Consider the following 24,780-nt stretch of genomic DNA (forward strand, 5'->3'; position numbering starts at 1 on the left):
ACAACACAAATACTACCTGCCTGGCACATATTATTGTTGCAGAGTCTGGAAAACCTTCATTTGTTAGGAAGATGGTTTGTTAATGGTCCGGGATGGCCAAGGGGGAAATCTCTCTGGGAGCGCTAATTATCAGAAGATAGTTTCTGGATGCAGAGATCGCTCAGAAATATTTGGGACTGAAGAAACCATCAGTGTGTGTCCGAAGAAGAAAGTAAATTATACCATTGTCTCTTGATCCCTCTGGAGTGCCTGTGACCCCAGATATGTTTTACCTGTATAATGGTAAATAAGCAAAATATTGCAGTTCAGGGAAGTGAGGAGCAAGTGACATTATCTACAAAGTTGCTGAGAATCGCCTGGCCTCTAGAGCTGAGCTAAATCAGAGCTAGCATTACTGCAGGAAAAAGGTACAAGTGTGAAGGAAGAAAAGGAATCACAAGAGTCATGTGTGAAGCCTTGGCCACTTTCAGATTCTGGTTATTTTGCAGGAGAGATTCAAGTACAAGCTGGAAATTTAGGTCTGTGCAATTTAAGTAGCTTAAAGTGCTCTGTTGCCCTTGCACAACAAATTCACTTCAAAAAATAGACAACAGACTTATTGTGGTTAGGGAAGTGTGCCCTTTGTGGTCTGCATGCAGTCTATGGCTGCCCAGTGCATGATATGTCCGCACAATGCTATACAAGAGCCAAGCTGGTCTGTACCAGCCCAACCAGCCTGGCAACCATAGCATGAGCTTTCCGGCCACCAATGGGGAAAGGGGGCAGCTGTAGTAGTGCAGTATGAGTGGAACCTACAACAGTGCTTTCTGGCAGGATACTCTATTCCACTCTCACCTGATAATCCAGTTTTTCATTGAAATAGTCAAGTCAGCATTCCACAACTTGGTCCTCAATTTTTGTCGTTGTCCCCTTTTGTATTTTTAAAATCTGCCGTTGCCATGTGTGGTGCCATTTTCCCCAACCTCCATTTGTGGTGCCGTTGCCTATTTTGCCTGCCTACCTACCGGTAAGCCAATAATGGGGAACCTCTGGCCTGGGAGCCAAATGAAGACTTCCAAGGCTCTCTCTGCCCCTTGGAACTCTCCCCAGGCCACACCCGTCTTGCTTCAGAGGATAGAATGAATATCTGACCCAGTTTCTCAGGGAAGGCTCTAATAGAGGGGGCAAGGGAGGGCAGACCCACCCATTGATTGTTACAGCGGTTGGTTGTCCCCGAAACAATGCAGCAAATAAACTTCTTGATGGCTCAGGCTAAAGTTTTCAAAATTCTAACCCCAACCCTCCCATTAACACTCAAGACAGTTGCCTCACTAAAACATGCAGAGTTTGTACTGCCTGCTTTTTGATCATTTGAATGCATATGAAAGACAGAAATTTAGCATCAAAAGAAAGACCGTATTTAGCATATATTGCTTGCTTGTTTGGCTTTGGACCCTGCGATGAAAAACCAGGACTCTTCCAAAACTGTATAAATCTACAGAAATCGCATACATTATGAAATTAGTGAGTTCCAGTTGGCATCTTTCAAAACGTCGTTGCCCACCCTCTCTGGGAATGAAAGAGAAGCAGATTTTGGTCCCACGCTGTGACACTAATGAATGTGCATATTGTTACATGTTCCCCGCTGCCAAGCGTTGAGAAGTTCCAAGGACAGCACTACAGAATTAATTTCTTTTGAATGAGAGAGCACAGGAATATTATGGCATTTGTTTTTGTAATATTTGCTTTTAAAACAGATAGACAAGCCAAACATAGTGGAGGTGAAAGCTACTAATCCTTCATGAAGTCTACAAAAGGTGCAACTGTACACCAAGGATGCTTCAACCAAATCAACACACACTCTGCCTTTGAAATTCATACTGCAGAACTGGCTCTAAACCATTTCACCTCCTCAGAATCTGCTGGGAGTATTCCATTCCAAGGGCTGGAGACGGAGACCCAGCTATTAAGGAGCATTAGCATTCTTGTGATCAAACGTCACTAGCCATTCATTCAGAATTATCAAAACCAGGCATAAACTAAACAATATTGGTTACAGGTAGGTAGCCGTGTTGGTCTGGATCGAAGTAAAATAAAAAAAATTCCTTCAATAGCACCTTAAAGACCAACTAAGTTTTTATTTTGGTATGAGCTTTCGTGTGCATGCACACTTATCTGAAGAAGTGTGCATGCACACGAAAGCTCATACCAAAATAAAAACTTAGTTGGTCTTTAAGGTGCTATTGAAGGAATTTTTTTTACTAAACAATATTGTGTAAACCTATGGAGGGCTAAGGTTCTCCACAGGGAATTAAGCTAAGGAATATGTGATTGAAAGAACCACATACTGTATCCATCTCTTGCTTGCCCATTTCCTCCCAACACTTTCCTCAGTTTCCCTGTGTCTATTTTAGATTGTAAGCCCTTTGGGGCAGAAACCTGTCATACATGGTTCTTTTTTAAAGCACCATACATATTGCTAGGTAAAAGATGATAATGTGGTGGGAATGGAATAATTAAATACAGGAACAATATCGTTTGTTTCCCCCCCACAAGTTTTATATTCTGCTCGTCGGTAATAAAACCTCAAATAACATAATATTGGATCAGTTGTTTGGGAAAGCAAACACGTAAAGTCGTCTCCCAAGAAACCCATGCAAAAACTGGTCAGACCAGGGGAACTGGAATGAGGAGCTAAGCAAGGTAGATGCGGAAGGGTGTGTCCTGCATCCAGGCAGAGCCGTGACTTCACCTTTACAGGTACACAGAGGATTTGGGGCTCTTAACCGCCAGACACCTGGCAGCGGTGCCGTTAACCGGCCCTGCTGCAAGGAGCTATGGAAAACAGCAGTATTTTCAGACCAGTGGATACAATGAGTTCTTTGTGGTTTCCAAAGCCGAAAGGGCAGGAGTAGGCGAGCAGAAAGGCTGGAAGCCAAGCAATTCAGAATATGACATGCTCCTTCCAGAGATAGCTGCAGATGTTATGGCCTTAACTAAGCCAGAAAAGATCCCCTTTGCTGCAGTCAGACTGCCCCCCCCCTTCACATGTTTTCAAACGGTTTTGTGGCTTCCTTGATCCAGGTAACAAGGTTTATATGTCTCAAACTCTTCACAGAGGATCCTCTATTCTCGTTCTCTATGCTGCTCTTAATCTGAGAACAGAACACTCCTGAGGAGAACCTTTATTTTCAGCCAACTTACTTGTTCTACACTCTATTGCAGGCATCCCTAAACTTCGGCCCTCCAGATGTTTTGGACTACAATTCCCATCTTCCCCGACCACTGGTCTTGTTAGCTAGGGATCATGGGAGTTGTAGGCCAAAACACATGGAGGGCCGCAGTTTGGGGAAGCCTGCTCTATTGTTATAAATAAGGGACTCAGCAGCCACATAAGATCATCTGGAATTTAAGAATGGTTTACCTTAAAAGCAAAAGTTTTTTCCCCCATTTGACTGCAAGCAAGAGGAGAGATAGCTTCTTTGCTGTTTGCTCTTTTTTCTTGAGTTGGATTCCTGTGAGGGATTAAAACTGAGAGAAATAGTGCTTTAGTTGAGAGTCCTGCATGGCAGGGGGTTGGACTAGATGACCCTCAGGGATCCCTTCCAACTTTAGAAGTTATGAAGTGATTGCTGGAAGCAAACCGGGTCTACGGTGTTTAGCTAATTATCACTGAGACTGTTGGGAGGAGCACTGTTAAGTTGTCCCATGTTACAGAGGCCAGAATAGCCTCATGTTGTGAAAACCTTCCAGCAGAGATTCAACAGGCACCCTCACTTGTGATTTTCAAGCATCTCTTGGACACTTTTTAATGCCAACGGGTCTATGCAGAATTTTAAAACTTTTTTATTAGCCCGATTGTTTTGTATTGTTTTTAAGGGTGTTTTACATCTTAAGTATTGCTGTATACCTGTTGTTGTACACCACCTGGATAAATAAACCACAATGCAATTCTGCATCAATAGGAGTATAGCATCTAGATCAAGGGAAGTAATAGTACCACTGTATTCTGCTCTGGTCAGACCTCACCTGGAGTACTGTGTCCAGTTCTGGGCACCACAGTTCAAGAAGGATACTGACAAGCTGGAACGTGTCCAGAGGAGGGCAACCAAAATGGTCAAAGGCCTGGAAATGATGCCTTATGAGGAACGGCTTAGGGAGCTGGGTATGTTTAGCCTGGAGAAGAGAAGGTTAAGGGGTGATATGATAGCCATGTTCAAATATATGAAAGGATGTCATATGGAGGAGGGAGAAAGATTGTTTTCTGCTGCTTCAGAGAAGCGGACACGGAGCAATGGATTCAAACTTCAAGAAAGAAGATTCCACCTAAACATTAGGAAGAATTTCCTGACAGTAAGAGCTGTTCGGCAGCGGAATTTGCTACCAAGGAATGTGGTGGAGTCTCCTTCTTTGGAGGTCTTTAAGCAGAGGATTGACAGGCATATGTCAAGAATGCTTTGATGGTGTTTCCTGCTTGGCAGGGGGTTGGACTGGATGGCCCTTGTGGTCTCTTCCAACTCTATGATTCTATGATTGTGTGGAGACAAGTGCTTCTTCCTGATCTGGTAGCATGGTTGCTCTGCAGCACCTCGTTTCCTCCCCCTCCTTTGCGTCACCTCTTGCTGACACAAGAGGTCTTGAAGAGCTTGTCGCTATTTAGTCATACTTTGGTTGATTGATTTTGGAGAGTGGATTAACACCTTTGCTTTTTACGCCTCACTCCAAAATCTCATGAATGATAACTTTCTTTTCTGATCTGAAAAGAGTGTTTTACCTACCCAACGGCTACCAACTTTCAGAATCTATCACAGCAGCTGAGCATAGAGAGGAGAACCAACAACAATGTTGCTCCACAGAAGCTTCACCAGCGTTTCAACAATTGCACTCTGTTGGTGTGGCTGCGTGCTCCAAATTCCTTTTGCCTTCTGTCGGTGCCAGGCACAGACTCCAACAGAGCCCGGCCTTCCTCTCGCAGCAAAGAGCAACTGGCCTGATTTCTTTCCAGGAGGTCAACTGTGGTGACTGGAGTGAATCTCTCCTAACCTTTAGCGGCTTGTGGGGGGATCACAGTGGCTTAAGTGTGCAAGGCATGACATAAGCCATTCCCTACTAAAATCCTGGGAATGCGTAACAGGTGCAAGATGCAGAGGTTCCATATTTAAGCCCCAAGCAAAGGCTGCTTTGTGTGTTGTATTCTTTTTACCACACATGATGAAAAACCGACACATAGCAGTAAGGATCATTAGGAAAGGAACTGAAAAACTGCCAATACCGTAAAGGCATTATAAAAATCTATGGTGCAACTGCTCTTGGAATATTGGGTAGAGTTCTGGTCGCCTCACCTCAAAAAGAAAATGGAAATTCACACCCACCAGAGGTTGTGATGGTCACTTCAATTGCATTAGAAGAGGATTAGACGAATTCATGGAGGATGGGCTATCAATAGTTACATTCTCCCTCCGCTGTCACAAACAGTATGTCTCTGAATGCGTTGCTGGGAATCACAGGTGGGGAGGGTGCTGTTCTGCTCAGGTTCAGATTGCAGAATTCCCATGGGCATCGGGCTGGCTACTCTGAGAACAAGATGCGGGACTAGACAGGCCTTTGGCCTGATCCAGCAGGGCTCTTCTGATGTAGTGTGGTGTAGTGGTTAAGAGCGTCTCCGCTCCTCCACATGCAGCTGCTAGGTGCTAGTCACACTTCTTTGAAGTCTCTCAGCCCCACTCACCTCACAGAGTGTTTGTTGTGGGGGAGGAAGGGAAAGGAGAATGTTAGCCGCTTTGAGACTCCTTCGGGTAGTGATAAAGCAGGATATCAAATCCAAATTCTTCTTCTTCTTCTTGATGTATGTCACAATAGGCTGCAACTCTTTGTATCGTGCGAGTCTCCCAGGACAAATATTTCCGCCTCTTTTGTCTCACATGGCTCTAGCCATTCTGAAATGGTAGTATATGTGCATGCAGTCCTATTCCCTCTCATCATGAGGCTATGTGCATGACTACAGCCAACTGTTATACTGGCTTTTCTCTTTTTCTTTGGAAAGCTCACTATGACAAAGTTGGAGAACCAGTTTGTTAACGGTCCTGCAAACTATATACAGTAAACTTCTGACACCCATTCATATAAACAGATCTTCCCAGACTAATGAACAGGACCTTCAGTCAAGAGTCATCATACATTGCAAATATGTACATCAATCACCTATTAATACCATTTAGGCTTATACAGAACGCTAGAAGGTTTAAATCTTCTCTGACTGTACAAATAGTTGCTGCATGCATTCCAAAGAAATACCACCCAGCAGCAAGAAGCAGTTATATGAAATGTGTTCAGCAATGTTGTAAAATACAGTCTTTGCAAGACTCTGGTTTTATATGGATCTGATATCTCCCTCCATTTTTTGGCAAGGATCAGGAAAGCAGAAGGAAGTGTAGAGTTTGGAGTATTGGCAGTGAGCAAACTGTACAAGGAAACCCTCACCAGGAGGCAGAAACTAGGGGAAGACAGCTGTGTTCTGTCCGAAAGTGCTTTCAAAGCATCCCCATTCATTACCAAGCCTTATTCCGCAGCCAGGCATGAAAAACGTTTAATAAAAAGGAACAGAGAGCAGATGCGGGTTCTTTGGATGCCAAACTGTGAGAAGGACCCAACTTTGCTATTCTGTGGCAAACCCCTGAAGTGAGGAAAGCACAGTCCTACTTATAGTTCTCTCATGCAAATCCTTTGGGGCTTGCAGCATATGCATTAACAGAGCTCATTATAAGATGCCTCTTACAGGATGCAAACAAGGTTTCCAACAGGTGCTAACCTCACACTGAGAGGATGGATGAAAGCTATTTGCAGTCAGTTTCACATACTTGCTCCTGTTGGGGAAATTAGGAAGGAGTACGACTTGAACAATGTGCTTATGGTTCTTTCAGCACATTGTTCCATCACTGCAATAAGCCTTCCCCAACATCTGTTGCCCTCACTTACATTCTGAAAGCTATCCTGGCATCAGATTCAAATATAAATAAGATAGATTTATGCTTTGTGCAGCTTGATCCCACACATGAGTACTCTGAAATCAACTCCAATGAGTTCAATGGGAGTTACTGCCACGTATGCATGCACAGGACCCCAGCCGCAGATTCTTTTATTTTATACAAAGGGAAACTGAAAGGCCCATTCAGACCTTCACTGCTATATTTTCTGCTATAAAAGACTTCTTTAAAAAAGGACCAGTAAAAACCACAAGTTTCAGCATGAACTATACAACACAAGGAAGTCTGAAAAACATTTGATATTGTAGATCTCGTAAGAATCCACTGTTACAGTGCTTAGCATACGTTTACCAAAAGGACATCTAGTGATAGTAACACCCCTGAAAGGTAAGCAGTGAATAGCTTGAGATCGGGATAATACTCTCTAGTAAATTGGATTGAACTCACATGACATCCTAGAAATGCCTAGGAGACATATAACCAAGCCCTTTCTTTCTTTTAACAGTATACAGCATGTCAGGTCTCCTTCCTATGTTAGGAAACAAAGCAACAGGGGAAAGGGCAGGTGCAAGCTTTTCATTGTAGGTTTCTTAAAAAGAAGAGACAGCATCTTTGGACCACTTTTCAAAGTAGTGGATGGCTGTATTAGTGTCCTCATGTGTGCTCTGTCTGTCAGCTATCCCTACACACCTCCCACAGATATCAAAAGTTAAGATATCAAAAGAAGCTAGGAAATTGGCCACCTCCCCCTGAAGGGACAAATGAACTATAACTCCAGAGACACAAGAGATATTTCACTCATTTAATTAGATTTCTTAGTCCTTTTATATGAGCTCAGCTGTCTGCTATCCAAATAAAAACTGCAGAGCCCTACAGAAAATTCCAAAATTCTTAGCTCATTCTCTCTCCCCACCCCCCGTTTGCCCACTTAACAGAAAGAACCAGGCGGTTGATGACGAGTTCAAGACGACTTTCAAGGTCTTTGGCCCATCTTTTTCAGAGTGCGATTCAGCTGAAAGAGACAGACATCTAATTACAAGGAAATTCTTGGGGGCAGGGTAGAAACACACACACACACACACACAAAAAAAAAAATTGGTACTATCCGAACTATGCACTGTGCATTCAAGGATCTGGGCACCATGCAAGAATGCAAAGTGCAGACATGGGGAAAATTAAACCACTTAGATCCTACCAAGATGGAGAGATTTGAGGTCAGAACACAGAAGAGTTGAACATCAAATAGAAGTTTGCATAACTGCGTAAGTTGCAAAGCATTACAAGGATATTGGGTAATTTAGTATTTAGTAACAGGCAGCAAAGCGGAAGCGGCTTTGTCATGCTGGCCACATGACCTGGAAGCTATACGCCGGCTCCCTCGGCCAATAATGCGAGATGAGCACGCAACCCCAGAGTCGGTCACGATTGGAGCTAATGGTCAGGGGTCCCTTTACCTTTAACAGGCAGCAAAAGGCTCCCCTAAGCTAACTTGTGGCCCCCCAGTGCTGTTGGACTTTTAATTCCCATCAGCCCGACCTGGCAGACAGAGATAATCAGAGGTGTAATCCAAACGTTTGGAGGGCCACAGGCTCCCCACCCCTACCCTAGAGTTCATATCGCTTAAGAGATGCTTACCCAGTCTTAAACAAAATCATGCCCTGTCCATGTTCTTGCATTTGGGAAGCAACCAGCCAGACTGAAGTAGGCTGCATAAAACCTGTACCCATGGCTTCAGAATCTTCCTTCAATGTATTTTTGCTTTCTTGGACTGCATTTTAGAATGCCGAATACCACTCTACTACTATCTCTTCCTCTCCTCCATTCTGTGCTACATATTCCCAGTTCTTTCCCTATTCCCTAACCTAGGAATCTTAAAAACTCAACACTTAACTCACTGCTCACCTGCAAATCTTGTATTTATCCTTATTCTTACATGTTTAAGTAATGAACACAAGTGCACAGTACAGCAGATGATGGCCATCTGTTACCAAGAAGGGCACTCTTCCACCTGTGGTGCTGTGCTCAGTGCGTTTGGTTAAGCCAGCTCAAGGTGGCACTCTCCATGTGAGTCTAAACAACACAATGGCCATTTCCCCATCATAGAGCTTTCATTCCCCCAGGTGGGACTCCTGGTGATGCAGCGCCCTCTGTGGGAGAGCTGGAACAACTACACTATGTTCCCCCTTGGCAAGCAGCAGGAGACAGAAGAGGGTAGGTGACATTGGGAGAACTCCTTCCACTGACAGATAGATGGCACTGCTGTCACCTATGTTTTCATTTCTGGCATTCATAGCAATGCTGTTTGGATTTCACTCTCTCCTGTACAGAGAGACACAGCTGTTCCTCAAACCCTGGCTGAAAGCGTGCAGATAGGTCACCCCATCAAATTTTGCAAATGATAACATTTTAGTAAGTTTCGCCTGCTCATTCAGCAACTAGCTTACCTCTTCAAACTTATGGATCTGGCGGATGAAGAAATCCCCATAGCGGCGAGCAACCTTTGTGTCTGCGATGTGGATCATGTCCTGCCAGGAGATAGGCAACAGTAAGGAACAGCCCAGGGGTGTTAACAGGCAACAGCTCTGTATGAAGTTCACTCTAGCCTGGAACTAGGGGTATTTTTTCAGATAGGCTCCTTCCTTACTGAAGGAGTGAGGCCAACATTAACGTCTTCTTGGTGCCAGGTAAGATCTACATCTTTTCCCAGGCATTTGAAATAATCTGATTACTTGGCTATCTTGGTCCATGAACACTGTGATGTTTATTTATTTTTTTGTTGATGCATTATTAATTCCAAGCGGCTATCAATGATTTGTATATTATAGATAGATACCCTGTTTCTCCGAAAATAAGACATAGCCATAAAATAAGACATAGCAGGATTTTTAAGCATTCAAGGAATATAAGCCATACCCCGAAAATAAGCCATAGTGATAGGTAGTTTAACCTTGTAGGTTAAACTGAACCATTCTTAATAAAAAAAGAGACATCCCCTGAAAATAAACCATTGTGTGTTTTTTTTAAAGAAAAATAAATATAAGACGGTGTCTTATTTTCGGAGAAACACAGTAGATAGATATAGATATAGATATAGATATAGATATAGATATAGATGATATAGATATAGATGATATAGATATAGATGATATAGATATAGATATAGATATAGATATAGATATAGATATAGATAGATATTGCCCACTTTCTGCAAGTTGCCTACAGACTGTTTTATGATGCCACAAATAAACATAACAATACTCCATACTTATAAAGAAGAAAAGGATAAGCCTGTCAGATAGTAAGACAGGGTGCTTCAACCAATGCTCTCTCCATTGAAGATGTCCTTGTATTCACCCCTCCCTAGGAAAATGATATATATATATACACACACACATGCAACTTCATCCAAACAGATGAGAATGGGAATTGATTTGATGATGGTGTGTATCAGATATCAGGATATAGCCCTCCAGATGTTCATGGGAGCTGGAAGTTGAACAACATCTGGAAAGCCACAGGGTTCCCATCCCTTGTGTATAATCACTAATGTATATGCCTTTAATCTGATGTATTTGCAGAAGATGAACTGATGGAGAAAACTGAGTGAGTGAGGGTAGTTGATTTCTAAAGGTGGGAGTGAATAGAACTCTTTGGGACAAGATTCATAGCTTTGTCCCTTTTAGAATGAAATGGGAGAGGGAGAGGGGGGCTGATTGTACTGGAAAACAAAGTACCTCCTATGGTAGGTGGCACTATGGATTTTTAAAAAGCATGCATCTATTCTTGGGAGAACCTCTAACCTCTGCCTTTCTTGGGTTAAAGCTCGTTTCCACTCCAGGAACTCTGCAGTGAAGAGCTCATTCCTAGCAGGTACCTCTGGCTGCCTGGAGATGGGCGCTCTAGGAACTCTGCAGGAAGCTGCTTTCTACCAAGTTAGAACGCTAGTTCATCTAGCTCTGTATTGCCTACTCTTAGTGGCAGCGAACCCAGACAATAGCTTTTCTCAGCCCTACCTGGAGACCCCAGAGATGGAACAAGAGCCCGTTCGCATGCAAGGCAGATACTCTACCACTAGTTATGGTCCTTCCCCACATCACCTATGCAATCTGACCAACCCGGAAAGCTTCCTATAAGGGACAGAGAGACGTGAACAGACAGCCGGGAATGGGCAGACCTTGTCAATGTAGAAGTCCACCTCAGAAGCAGACTGGAACTCGCCATCCAGGGCAGAGATGCCGCTTGTCCAGACCAGGTTCTTCATTTTGTGTTTGAAGACGAGCAACTGGATACGGAACTCCTGCTCTGTCAGGTCCAGGAAACCGGCTAGCTTGGCAACTGGCATTGTGGTGTAGAGCTTCAGGAAGCTGCGGATGGTAGAAAGCTGGGCCTGTTGCTGGACCTCATCGGCAAAGACCTTCAGCTGCTGCAGGAAAGGCTCCTTGTGGTAGTTGGGGTGAACGTTGTCATAGTTGGGGACCACAGGGGAGAGGAACTTGGGGCAGGCGTAGCTGAAGAGCTCTTCGTACACTTGAGCGTCGCCTTTCTGCATGCGCAGCATCTTGTCCCCGTATTTCTCTCGGAGCTGCAGGTGGATGCTTTCGTCGATGCGCATAGGGTACATGGTGAGCGCAATGGCCAGCAGGGCGTGCATCTGCTCGTTTTGTTTGTTGATCTGTGACACAAAGAAAGCTCAATAGAAACACTCTGCTCCGTATTTTCAAATTTCCACGTAAGGACTCATGCAGCACAGTGGCCAAAAGTCTGAGTGACAGAAGCCTCCAGTCAAATCTCACCTCTGCTTTGAGTTGACAGGTAACTTTCACGGTGACCAAAACAGAATAGACAGGCACACAGCCTGAACTGCCAGAATTAAACTGAAAGCTGCCATTGGCCATTTCGCTACACAGATTCAGGCAATGGAGTCACTCTTACCCTGCATTTCCATAGTAAGGCCTATGTGCCCTTGCACTGGTAACTGAAGAGTGCCAACTTCAGAAATGCCAATTAGGAGTGCCTTAGGAAAGCCACTATTTAGAGATTACTAGGTTTCTTAAATGTTTTAAATATGTCTTATCTGCCATATATTTTAAGAAACTAATTTTTGCATGATTGTTCCCAAGATCCAAGTGCACATTTGCATTTATGTTTGGATACAATTGGATGCAGGTTTGAATCAATATGGCAGACCGAACCTTTCAAAACTGCACTGATTTTTTTGGTTTCTTAGAATTTCTGAGCAATGCTGGATATGAGGCTGCTAGTATAAAATACACAGAATAAAGTGTATTATTTTGCAAATTTGTTATTCCTCTCTTCCCCAGGATAGAAATGTAATAAATCAATCTTTTGAGTCTCTTCCTCCCAGCTGCAGAACAGGAATAATGATACTGATATACAGGGTTGTTGTAAAAATTACTGAGATAACGTACACGAAACATTTTCTACAAGTATTACTATGTGAACCTAAGCAAATATAATGGTGCATTATTATAAAAGACAAGCATGTTACTAACCCACAGGGAGAAGCCCAGAAATACATTGTCCGGGGGGAGGATGTCAAGAAAGCTTCCTCTGGCTATTTCCCACCTATTCTTACTCTCTATTACTTCCCTCCTCACCCTTCAGTTCCCCACTCAAAACAAAAGTTACTGAACTGACCCAAACACTCTCTTCCCACTACAATGAGACAGGTAATAACCAGAAGTGGAATGGCCTGGGTTGAGTTGCACCCTGACTTCTGAAAGATTTAATCAGCTGCATTCTGGAGGAGTTTGGCAGAAGATGTGAGACCTGCAGGTACTATAAAATCTTCTAAAATACTATAGAATGAAGCAACAAGAGTTTGTGTAAAACAGTGAGGTTTAAGGCCATTGTACTCGCACATTGCTAGCTGACTAAAATACTGCAAATAAGCCTTAGTGGGACAATTACAGCCAAAGATTCATCATCCATGATACCCAATACTGACTTACTGGTTTTAGAGATCCAGAGAACAAACTCAACACAATTAATGAAGAGAGCAACGGTTTTGGCAGATCAAAACAATGAAGCTGTTTTAGTTGTCTCCTACTATTGCAAGTAGGATTAATACAGTGAAGGGGTGGGGGTAGGGGGGGTGAATACACACACAGAGAGAGGACATCACAGCTGGTATTAATGCCAGGGGAAAGTGTGTGAGCAATGTAACAAGAGACAAGGTCAGATTAGCAGAAGAAAGCCTTGAAGGTGAAGACTAATTTTGATGTGTTTGGGGCAGACAGTAAGGAGCCAAGGAGAAACTGGCTCCTGAAAGATTTAATCAGCTGCCTTCTGGATTAAGATATGGGTCCCAGGAAGGCCAGAAAGTCTGTGACCAAATCAGGCTTAACTGCAGGTAATATAAAATGTTTTTTAAAAAAAGAAAAAGAAAGAAAGAAAGAAAGAAAACAAACTTGAAAATCTGGTTAGAATGCTGGAGGCTAGAAATAACAATAAAGCAGTGATCATGGTGTAGTCCAATTAAATACAATGGGAGTTACTTCTGGGTAGACAATACATTAAATTACTCTGGAAGTAGAGGAGCATGGTTTGTTTTACACGTAGCTCTAAGACATAGTTTGTTTAGCCTAACTATGGTTGCCTGAATGTGCAAACCCAGCCCGGCAGACTAAGCAAGGCTTATTTTCTGCCAACAAACCATGATGTAAAGTCCATGGGTAGGCAAACTATGGCCCGTGGGCCGGAACTGGCCCGATTGCCTTCTAAATCCAGCCTGCGGACAGTCTGGGAATCAGCGTGCTTTTACATGAGTAGAATGTGTCCTTTTATTTAAAATACATCTCTGGGTTATTTGTGGGGCATAGGACTACGTTCACTTCCCCCCTCAAAATACAGTCCGGCCCTCCACAAGGTCTGGGGGACAGTGGACTGGCCCCCTGCTGAAAAAGTTTGCTGACCCCTGTCCTAGTTCATTGCTGGCTTACAAATCAGTTGTGTTTTAACTGTTGTATGGAGTTATATGTTGACCAAACAGCCATGCTTCCCCCACCCTGATATGTTTGGCTACCTCAGCAGCTTACCATGCTACAAAAGTCAAGGGCAGCTGGAAAACAAGCCATACTTTAGAGAAACAAGTCATGACTTGTCTCCTTTTTTGTGAGACAACTTGTGGTTAATTGGAGAAATGGAAGTTCAAACAAACAATAGTTTAGCATTGTGTACAAATTTGGTCTGTGCCTGGGAGGAAATAATCAACAGCATCAAGAAAAGGCGCTCGGAACAGAAGCAACAAGCGACTTTTTACCACCTTACCATCTCATACTTGTAGGTTGTCCTCTGGAACATGCTCTTGGTCCTCTGAATATACAGGAGGATGTTTGCAAAGACACGGATGGCATCTTGGTAGCGTCGCATCATGAGGTATGCAAAGCCAACGTAATAATAGGTCGTGACCTGGCACTCTGGCACTCGTGAATACATACTCTGGGAAGGGAAGAGATTCAAGTGAGATGCCTGGAGGGAATAATTTTCAATCACTACTGGGGACAGCTTTCTTCCAAAGGATATGGTGGAAGGATTCTGCTCAAGTACCTTATGTTAGAAAGGGGATCAGTGGTAGTCCTGAAGTGGTACAACAGAACAGCTCCATGCTATCTTTTTAAACCAGGCTTGGGGCATAATATATTATTTATTCCAGTTTTACACTGGGCGTGACTGTTGCCTTTCTAATAGGTGTGACATTTTATTTGGTTTACTAACAAACCTGAGCAAAATTTAAAATTTATTTATTTTTCAGCATGAAAAAGGGTAATGGGGTGTGCCTATTTTCCTACAGGTGTACTAACATTTACACTTGACACTCCTCAGTGCTAAGATCCCATGTTGTGTTCTCAATTCAATGTACTTGGTCACAATGGCTGACAATGCAATTAACACTTTGATACATTTATCTAAATATGGCATTCAGGAATGGGTACTGGGGAGAGGGCAGGTAATTCCTGAGGTGGAAAACAGGACTGGCAACAGTGAGAAATGGGCAGGTCATATCTGTAGCTTGCCTTCTCTGAAACATGCTCTTGGTCCTCTGAATGATATTGGAGAAGTACACAAAAAGCATCATGGTGCAAAGGATAAAACATCCAAGATAACAGGCCTCCTAGCACTTAGGTACTTCAGAATATTAACTCAGGGAATGAAAGGAAATGACAAAACAGATGCTTTGAAGGAGATTCTTTGCATATTTTCAAATATACACCTGTAATTTGGAGAGTAAAAAAGGTTTTCAGAAGAGCTGGATTCTCAAAACTCCCAAGTTTTGACTGTGCATAGAACTGAAAATGAAATATTTTTCACAGCAGAGTTGTACCTTGAAAGTCGAACAGAATCTGTTCCGAAACGTTTGGAAACCAAAGCATGACTTCTGATTGGCTGCAGGAAGCTCCTGCAGCTAATCGGAAGCCGTGCCAGATGTTCGGCTTCCGAAAATCGTTCCGACATCCAGAACACTCACTTCCGCTTTTCGATCGTTTGGGAGCTGAAACGTATGAGTTCCAAGATGTTCGGCAACCAAAGTACGACTGTACCCTCCATGTACACAAATTAGCTCTACACTCAGCACTTAAATGGGGCAAGAGAGATTTATATTTGACACACATGACAGCATAGGTGAGAAGAGCACCCAGAAATCATCAGGTGCACAAACCTCATTGAAATCCAGAGGACTCCTCAACAACAAAAATGAGTACCAGTATAACACCCCAGAAAAGAACAGGGATGTTCTATTTTAATGCTCTAGCATCTGGCAGGATTTGAGTCCTGTGCTCTGTTACCTTCTTGTTAAGTTCAATGTTCTCCAGAACCTTGATGGCTTGATAGTAATCTCCCAGGAGTGAATGGAGGCGCAGCAAGCCCACAAGACTGAAATAGCCCAACATCTTATAGAGAGAATGGCGGCCATACTCTCCAGCTACACTCTCAGGGTCACCTAGGGGAGGGAAATAGTATTTGCATATTTAATAGGAATTTGAAAGTACCACTGTGCATTCTATAGCAGGACAGGGGAGAAGAGACCATATGCAATCTTCAACATGTTTTATAATCAGCTTGATCAGACAGAAATAGTTTATTTGGATTCATCTATGGTAGTAGAGGCTAGAGCAAGAACTGAAAGTGTTTTAAGAAGCCTCACAGGAGTTTGAGAATTTACTAGTTCCACTGAGACATTAGAAGAATCAGATCCTCCCGTCGGAACAAACATCCCTATTGTGCAAATTAATCTATCCGAAATAAGCACCATCCTCTGGTTTTGTACTTACAGTCACTACTACATCAGTGTACACAAACGGAGTAAAAAAAAAATCAATTTCAACATATATAAAAATGTAAGAGTAAGGAACGAAGAGCCTGACCTATTTTTATTCAGAAATAAAACCAATGGTTTCAATTGGTTTCAAGTTAGTATGCAAAGAATCATGTCAGTACAGTGGTACCTCGGTTTATGAACACAATTGGTTCCGGAAGTCTGTTCATAAACTGAAGCGTTCATAAACTGAAGCGAACTTTCCCATTGAAAGTAATGGAAAGTGGATTAATCTGTTCCAGACGGACCGCGGAGTACTTAAACTGAAGCGTTCATAAACTGAAGCGAACTTTCCCATTGAAAGTAATGGAAAGTGGATTAATCCGTTCCAGACGGGTCCACGGAGTACTCAACCTGAAGCGTACTTAACCCGAAGCATGGGTGTAATTGGTCCCGGAAGTCTGTTCATAAACTGAAGTGTTCATAAACTGAATCGAACTTTCCCATTGAAAGTAATGGAAAGTGAATTAATCTGTTCCAGATGGGTCCGCGGCGTTCGTAAACCGAAAATTCGTAAACCGAGGTGTTCATAAACCGAGGTTCCACTGTAGTGGGAAACTGGTGGGCTTCCAGATGTTGATGGACTAAAAATCCCATCATCCTTGATCACTGACCATGTAGACAAGGGTGGATGGAACCACAGTCCCACAGCATCTGGAGGGCCACAGCTTTCCCACCCTGAATTACGACCTAAGGCTGCAGCCCTAACCCCACTTACTTGGAAGTAAATCCTATTAAATTCAATTCAACTACTTCTGAGAAGACATGGTTAGGCACTCAGTAAGCTCAAGGAACTCAGCAAGACTGACTTCTGAGTAAACTGGCTGAAAACTGCACTATAAATGCATTGGAATGAAAATAATCCATATTATGCTATCTCGAGCATGCAGTTTACCAATTCAACTGAAGTAATTTACCACTAGTAAATTGTTTTTATGAACTGTTGGTTGTTTTATGTATATTTTTCATCTTATCATTTATAGTCTGCTGGTTTTGTTTTTTTAAAAAATGAGTATTTTATACTAAACTGCTAAGACTCATGTTTGATTAAAAGACCTACAAATATATTCAAAATGCAGTTTCCTTCCTGGCTAATCTGCACACTGGCTAAACCCAAGCATTATATTTAAGACTATTTAGCTTCAGGTAAACAAAGTGAGCAGGATAGAATTAGCTTAACAGGCTTGCGGATTAAACTGTACCTATCACACAGATAAGGAGAGCTATAGCTCAAAGCCTCTCAGTGATAGGATTCTGCAGAAAGAAAATTAATAAAGGTATTGGAGGAGAAAACCACAACAAATTATGCTACTTGTCGAAAACGACACACATACAGAGCTGGTTTTATACAAGTGAGTTTATACAAGAGAACTTACAGCCTCTACAGGTTTCCAATCAGACAGGAACTCAGGGAATAAGGCTTTGTTTTATTATTTAATTTATTTATATATTGCTTTTTCTTGATCATGGAAACCAACACCTTGTGGTGAATGCATGGTTCTAGGCATGGTTCTTCATGTGCCTTCACACCACAACCTAGAACCACTTCTATTCTCTCTCTAACATAAACCTTTGATTCCTTCTTACCTCCACTGGTGTAGACCTCTAGTTGCCGATTGATGTTGGATTTGTCCACCAGGGAATGCAGCACATTGAGAACGCTGTGGACATTCCAGATCTTAGGGTTTGAACGCAAGAAATCAATTTCTTCATCTGACTTCTTGGCTGTCTTGCAGCGGTACTGACTGAAGGACTGGAACTGTGAAGGAATACAGAGAACAATGTCGGAGAAAACTGGGTCAGTATATATGTTCACCTCCAATAGTTTGTGCATAGAGACAGAATACAAATCCCAAATAAATAGTTTTCCAGAGCAAGACTCGAAGGAAGGCAATTTATTAACATGCATGCCCAAATAACAGAGGTCTCTAACTAAATAGTATTTTAAATATGAACTTTGGGCAAGAAAAAAACTCCCAGACGTTTCTTCACCCAGAAGTAAAATGGCAGCTTCAAGAAGACATCTGTGATTGAAGCTGCAATCTTATACAGTGGTACCTCTACTTACGAATTTAATGCGTTCCGAACGCACATTCGTAAGTCGAAAAAAATTGTAAGTCGAATCCCATAGGAATGCATTGGGAGAAAAAATTCGTAAGTCGAAGCAACCCTATCTAAAAATTCGTAAGTAGAAAAAATCCTATCTAAACAGCATCCAAGATGGCGGACAGAGCTCCATTCATAAGTAGAAACATTCGTAAGTCGAGTCATTCGTAAGTAGAGGTACCACTGTATACGTTTTCCCTGGGAGTAAGTTCTGTTGAACTCAAGAGGCTTACTTCTAAACAGACATAGGCTTGGACGGACTCTTGAATGGCTTACATGTTTTTTGTATCTGGAATCTGATTTTCTTTGAAACAGAATGTAGATATATTGAACAGAAAATGACTTAAGTGAATTGCTAGCTGCTTTGGGTGAGATTGTTGCTTAAAGTTGGAATTTGTTTCCATGCTGTTTTCCCCGATCCTCCATTCTTGTGGCTGCCATATGGGCTCGGGACTTCTCATTGAGGGTTATTTATGTACTAAGAGCCAAGCAAAGTAAGAAGGTACATAACCCTCAATGTGAAGTCCCGAGCCCATATTGCCTGGTGCACACTTTCCAGTTGACTACAGCCAGGTTTCTATTGTGGCTTTCAAACTTAAAGCTACACACCTGATAGATGAATTCATCTATGATATCCCAGAGCCACTGGTTGGGCAGTTCCAGGGGAGCTGGTCCATCTGCATCTAGAGAAGAACATTCACAAAGGATTTATAGTGCTTAAGAGACTGAAAGAGCAAGCCAACCTCCATGATGTTGTCTGCTGGAGGAAGCAACCTGCATGCACAGAGAGCTTGGCAGATGAAAAGCTACCGTCAGTGGTATTCCAACAAGTGGTAGAAAGAATAGTGCTTTACAACAGGGTATCCTGGGGTGGAGCAGAGCTGGCTATGGATCCACAGTTTCTCTGTTCCCCCAAGAGGGGCCCAATCTAGGTCCTTAGCTGTACCTGACTTGAGGTGACATAGCTAATTACCCCCATTGCTTTCAGTATGTGTGGGTGGGGGAGGGGGATTAAACATAAAAAGATCTGCTGGACAGAAAAGTTCAGCTAAACAGCCACCAACACTGTTTTGTGCATGGGTAGGATAGCATTCTAGGTTGATTAAACCCGCTCCTGGTATATAAACTATCCCTGTTTTCTCTTTCACAATAAAAGAAAGAAGTTATATGCACAGATCCTAGGAACTCACTGAGAATATAGTTGAATAGATTGCAGTAGTTGTAATATGACTCAAATCTCTGTTCCAAAGATGGACCACCCTGCAATTAAAAAAAGAATCAGAGTTGAGATGGTATATAGCAGGCACATCCGACTATAGGCAGATCGTGATCTACCGGGAGATCACTGGACATCTGTGGTAGATCACTGGCTCCCCCCAAAGAAGCTCAACAAGTTTGGTTCCCCTAAAAAAAGCTCAACATTTTCGCCCTTCACCCCCCAAATCAGGGCTTCCCTTCCTAATAAAAGCTCAACAACTTCGACCTGAAGCCCCCAAAAGGAAGTAGGTCACTGCTAGTCTTTAACTCTATGAGTAGATCGCAGTCTCTTGGGAGTTTGCCACCCCTGGTATATAGCTTAGGACAGGCATCCCCAAACTTCGGCCCTCCAGATGTTTTGGACTACAATTCCCATCATCCCTGACCACTGGTCCTGTTAGCTAGGGATCATGGGAGTTGTAGGCCAAAACATCTTGAAGCCCGCAGTTTGGGGATGCCTGGCTTAGGAGTTTAATTTTCTGGGCTTCAAATACTAGCTGAGCATCTCACCTAATGATAATCCCAAGTCAAAACAACCCAAGTATTCAAGGTGGATAAGCAACTGAGTAAGTCAATTCACTTTCCATCACAGTACTTACACTGACTTTAGCATAGATGTGTCTATAATACAGCTCCTTGTACAAAATCAGGAAGACAGCATCTTCAAGAAAAAATAGATATATTATCTTATTTAAAATATTTGCATCCTATTTCTTCACCCAATGAATTGATTCAGTTTCAAACAGCTTTTGCCAACCCGCTGCTCACCAACTTGGCTGGGGCTGATGGCAGGCGGGTCCCATTGGGGGAAAAGGTGATAATAATGGTAACAATAGTAACAACAACAACAACAAATCCAAAATATTTGGAGGACTCCAAGTTGGTGAAGGCCGATACAGAACAACTAAACAAGATCAAAACCACATCTAGATGCATAAACCTTTCCAATCAACAGCAGTAATAAGACAGAAAAGGTGCAGTAGAAACGTAACAGAATAAATATCATGATGAAAAAGAGAGGAAAGTGTTCCTCTCAAAAATCCCCTCAATTAAAAACTCTCTTCTCTGCGCTCAGACATTTATGAAAGAAGTAGGAATCTGCGATACTAAAGGATCTAGACATAATCTAAAGGCTCCTTTGTGACCAAGCAGAAACATGTTTCTTAGAACCCACACAATGGTGATCGTAAGTCTCTAGATTACATAGTACAGATGCTTTCTGTCTCTTTTCTTGCCACCTCCTCAATCTAACTTTTTGCAGTTAAATTAATGTAGTTGAATTAACTGTCAGCCAATCGGCCACTACAATACAGAATAACTGTATCACAGATGTCAAACACAACTAAGCATTTCCAAGCATAAGTGGGGGCCCAAGTGAAAATGCAGCGCAGAGTAAAGCTTGCTTCAGCTCACTGCAAATGCCCAAACTGTCATGATTCCATTTTTATTTATTTTTAATAGGTTAACTGTTCCAATGTATGACAAAGGCCATAATGAGTCTTTACCTTAAGGGAGCGATAAGAGAACCTGCAGCCCCTTCAGAGCTCCATCAGTTCTGGAGGGCCACAAGCTCCCCATTACTTTTCCTTATTAAGCTGACCAAGGGAAAGGAAAATACTTACCATTTCCAACCTGCGGTGCAATAGCCTCTGCCTCTGGCCATGGTGTGGTTTTAAAGAATCTTTCTGTCAGTTTGGTCCAACTGCAACACACAGAAATGTTTAGTAAATCAAGTGCCTCACTCATCAGTACTAAAGAAACAAAGAAATAACATGGTCAATAGTCATTAAGTCATTGCTGTTGCACCTCGCATTGCTTTTTCCAATTTTTTAAATCAAGCATATGTAAATATGGATTACTGATTTGCTGTGAGAAAGAAATCTACCATCTATAGACAGCAATAGCAAGACTTTTCATTTACACATGTCTGTTGGTGAGACCTGAAGGACCCCCTTCAGAATGGAATGAAAAAAAGTCTTCTTCTGTAAGGGCTATAGCTCTGCAGCACAGAAACCCCCAGGTTCAACCCCAAGCATCTCTGCTTAAAAAGATCCTCAGTATTATGGCTTAGAAAACAATCTTCCAAAGATCTTGGACAGCCACTACCTGAGATGTTTTGCCAGAATAAACAGAACTAGGCTAGTTGCATGATTGAGCCAACAATATAAACCAACTTTTACACAAACCTCAGCTAACTTCCCAGAATTTATAAACAAGGCAACTGCTGTGCATTTTTGTCCCATCAATTATTTATTCTCTTACAGGTGTTGATGTGAGGGACTCGATGATACCACAAGACATTTATATTGGCAAACTTCATACTTCCCTGAGAAACACTGAATCTTACCTGTTTTCATAGATGTCTTGGATCTCATAAACCTTCTGATCAATAAGATCACTAGATACACGACTGGCCTGAAGCTCATACACTTTCTGGTCAATCAAGTCAGACACAGTCTTGTGAAAGTACTGGATAAAGTTTTTTATCACCTCAGGAATCACTTGATAGGTTTGCTGCTCATACTGTCTTTCATAGGCAAGATCCTGTTTTGGATCTCCTGTGAGACAGAAGACATGAAAGCATATTAAAACAGAACAGGAAGATGTAGAATAAGGTGGCATTCCAGATGTTGTTGAATTCAAAGTCCCATAATATCTGCCAATCGTCATACTACCTGGGGCTGATGGAAATTGGAGTCCAACAATACATGGAGGGCTACAGTTTCCCCACTTTTGATGTAGATTAATAGGAAACAGTTTGCATTCCAACCTTCAAAATCACTTGGCACTTAGAACCCCACTTCCCTTCATAATTACTTTACATGCTTAATTTCCAAACATCCATACACATTTCATAAAAGAATACTGGAACCTAGGAACAGCAAGATCGTTTTAATCCAAGAAATACAAATAACCATCATGCTTACTAAAAAGAAAGTTTTAGGTCTCAAGACATTAAATTTGGTAAATAGATATAACTCAAGTTAATCCCCCTCATACTGAATAAAATACGAGAATACAAAATCAGTAACAGTTTATTAGTAACTTTGCTCTGTCAAGATTTCCCTATTAATTACTACTAATGGAAGGAGACAACATTGAGGGTAGCAAAGTAGCAGGAAGAAGGACCCTCATCAAGAACCTCAGGGATGGGAAATATATGGTGCTCCAGATGTTGGATTACAATTTCCATCAGGGAATTATCCCTAACAATAGTCAGGGATAATACAAATTTTAATCAGAAAAGTACCTTATCTAATCTTCCCACAAGAATTGTCAAATTCAACCCAGGAAAAAGTTTGGTTCTTTTAATAGTAGCCCAAAACAGAAAATTACAAACCATGTTGTAGAATTCTGATGCAGCACTTGCTGCTGGTAAAATTCTCTTAGCAACTTTTTGTACAGCACCCCCTTCTTTTATTAAATATCAGCTCTGGCCTGTGTGTATCCCACAATGTCCCAGCCTAATGTAGCATGAAAACATCTTGTGTAGCATATCCACTTTGTCAGCATGCATAGGGAGTGGGCAAGGTCCATGTGTTTTCTTGGTACTCCAGGCCTATGTGGAAGCCTCATTCCATATGGACACTTTTTTCAAAAGCGGCATCCTGTTTGTGGACTGCCCTCCTGTTACAAGTACATTTCCAGTTTGGCACCAAGTGAAGATATATATCTGTCTACTCAGGCTTTTTAGATTTTTAAGAAAAGAGTGGGTGGTGGGTTAACCTTCTCTGTTTATCTGTTTCTAGTCTAGTGTTTCCTGGTGTTTAAAAAAATCCCAGTTTTTGGTTGTTGTACTACAGCCTGAGATGAGAGAATAACAAAAACATTATAAAAAATGTGTGTGAGGTGTTAACCCAAAAGATCTTACAATTTAGCATCAATACCGACGAAGAGCAGACCACCATATTTTTAACAAATAAAATATGAACGAAAGGGCTCACCTGTGTGCATATCATACTCCCCTGGATAAGTATAGGGATCATATGAGCCCTGAAAACAGAGAAAGACCAGAATATCAACACACCTGGCCAGTGTCGAATTTATGTATAAGCTAAACAAGCTATAGCTTGGGGCCTCACTCTCTCGGGCCCCCCAAAAATATAAGATAAAAACAAATAAAATGAAACCTACATACAGCAACCGTGTTTTGTGTTGTGTATGGGCCTATTAGAACCATAAATTACCATATAGCATATATTCAACACAAAAAACAGCGACAATTTGTTGTTGACAAAGGACAGCCGGACATATGAAGGGCCCCATTACCTTCAGTAGCTTAGGGCCTCATCAAACCTAAATTCAGCCCTGCACCTATGCTTTGCCCTTTCCCTACTCAGATGCGGACTGCCAGCTAACCAGCCTCGCCTTTCTGGGGCTGCTTGGCCGCCCGACAAAAACCACCCTCACCGCCTCCCAATGCCAGCTAGGCTGCACTCGCACCCCAAAGGCCGGCCAGGCAAGTTATTTCCACCCGCCGACCAAGACCCCGGGTGGGAAGTGAGCAGGCGAGGCCGGTACCTCTTCGTAATCCTCCGCCGGGTAGGACATAGCGAGGCTGTCGAAGCGAAGGCGAAAGGAAAGCACACCGTCAGGGAGGGAGCGTTGCGGCAGAGAAAGCGCTCCGGTCAGCAACCCGCGCTTACTTCCGGTACTGACCGGAAACCGTCGGCGGAAGTACTCCGGGTGTTCGCCGAATATTGGCTATGGGAGGAACGGAAACGCAAGAAGCGGTTCGTTTGAAGCGAGGCTTAACGCGGGTTGTTGTGGCGCAGCACGACTGAGGATGAGCCCCGCTGGCGCATATTGGCGGGGTATAAGCAGATGACTGAACGGGAGGGGTTAAAAGAATGAGGAGTGCTGTTGGAAAAGACCGAAAGGTGCATTTAGCGCGGCATTCTATTTCCAGCGGCCACCAGCCAGATCGAGGAAACCTGGTGAGAAACATCTCTTGTTTCTCACAAGGTATCAGACATTTAGAGGTACACTGTCTCTGAAGTTGGAGGCTCCATCGACTTGTCGTAAAGATGGCCATAAATTTACTCATCTAGCATAGATTTGACCCATCCCCATTTAAAGCCATTTAAACAGGCAAACGATGCTGTCTGATTACGAATC

At 42.5% G+C, this 24,780-nt stretch overlaps 1 protein-coding gene across 1 annotated transcript; it reads right to left on the reverse strand.

Moving 5' to 3' along the window:
• Positions 1 to 7,750: 7,750 nt before the first annotated feature.
• EIF3L (eukaryotic translation initiation factor 3 subunit L) lies at positions 7,751 to 24,265 on the reverse strand. The gene is made up of 13 exons (XM_035127463.3): positions 24,184 to 24,265; positions 23,607 to 23,655; positions 22,010 to 22,220; positions 21,285 to 21,364; positions 20,262 to 20,323; positions 19,596 to 19,665; positions 19,015 to 19,088; positions 17,887 to 18,058; positions 15,770 to 15,924; positions 14,253 to 14,423; positions 11,137 to 11,634; positions 9,407 to 9,487; positions 7,751 to 7,974 (listed from the first exon to the last, which is right to left on the reverse strand). Exons 1-13 carry the CDS (start codon positions 24,211 to 24,213, stop codon positions 7,936 to 7,938), a joined length of 1,692 nt encoding a protein of 563 aa, XP_034983354.1. The 5' UTR covers positions 24,214 to 24,265; the 3' UTR covers positions 7,751 to 7,935.
• Positions 24,266 to 24,780: the final 515 nt, after the last annotated feature.

Source organism: Zootoca vivipara, chromosome 9 (genome assembly GCF_965207765.1).
Source record: "Zootoca vivipara chromosome 9, rZooViv2.hap1.1, whole genome shotgun sequence".
Taxonomy (NCBI): Eukaryota; Metazoa; Chordata; class Lepidosauria; order Squamata; family Lacertidae; genus Zootoca; species Zootoca vivipara.

Bases quoted from the DNA above. Each gene is read 5' to 3' on its own strand.
- EIF3L (XM_035127463.3), bottom strand. From the start codon at position 24,213: ATGTCCTACCCGGCGGAGGATTACGAAGAG. The intron at 11,635-14,252 runs GTAAGGTGGTAA...TTTGTGTCACAG, and splicing joins CAACCTACAAGTATGAGATG to ATCAACAAACAAAACGAGCA. The intron at 7,975-9,406 runs GTAAGCTAGTTG...TGTCTCTTTCAG, and splicing joins AGATCCATAAGTTTGAAGAG to CTGAATCGCACTCTGAAAAA.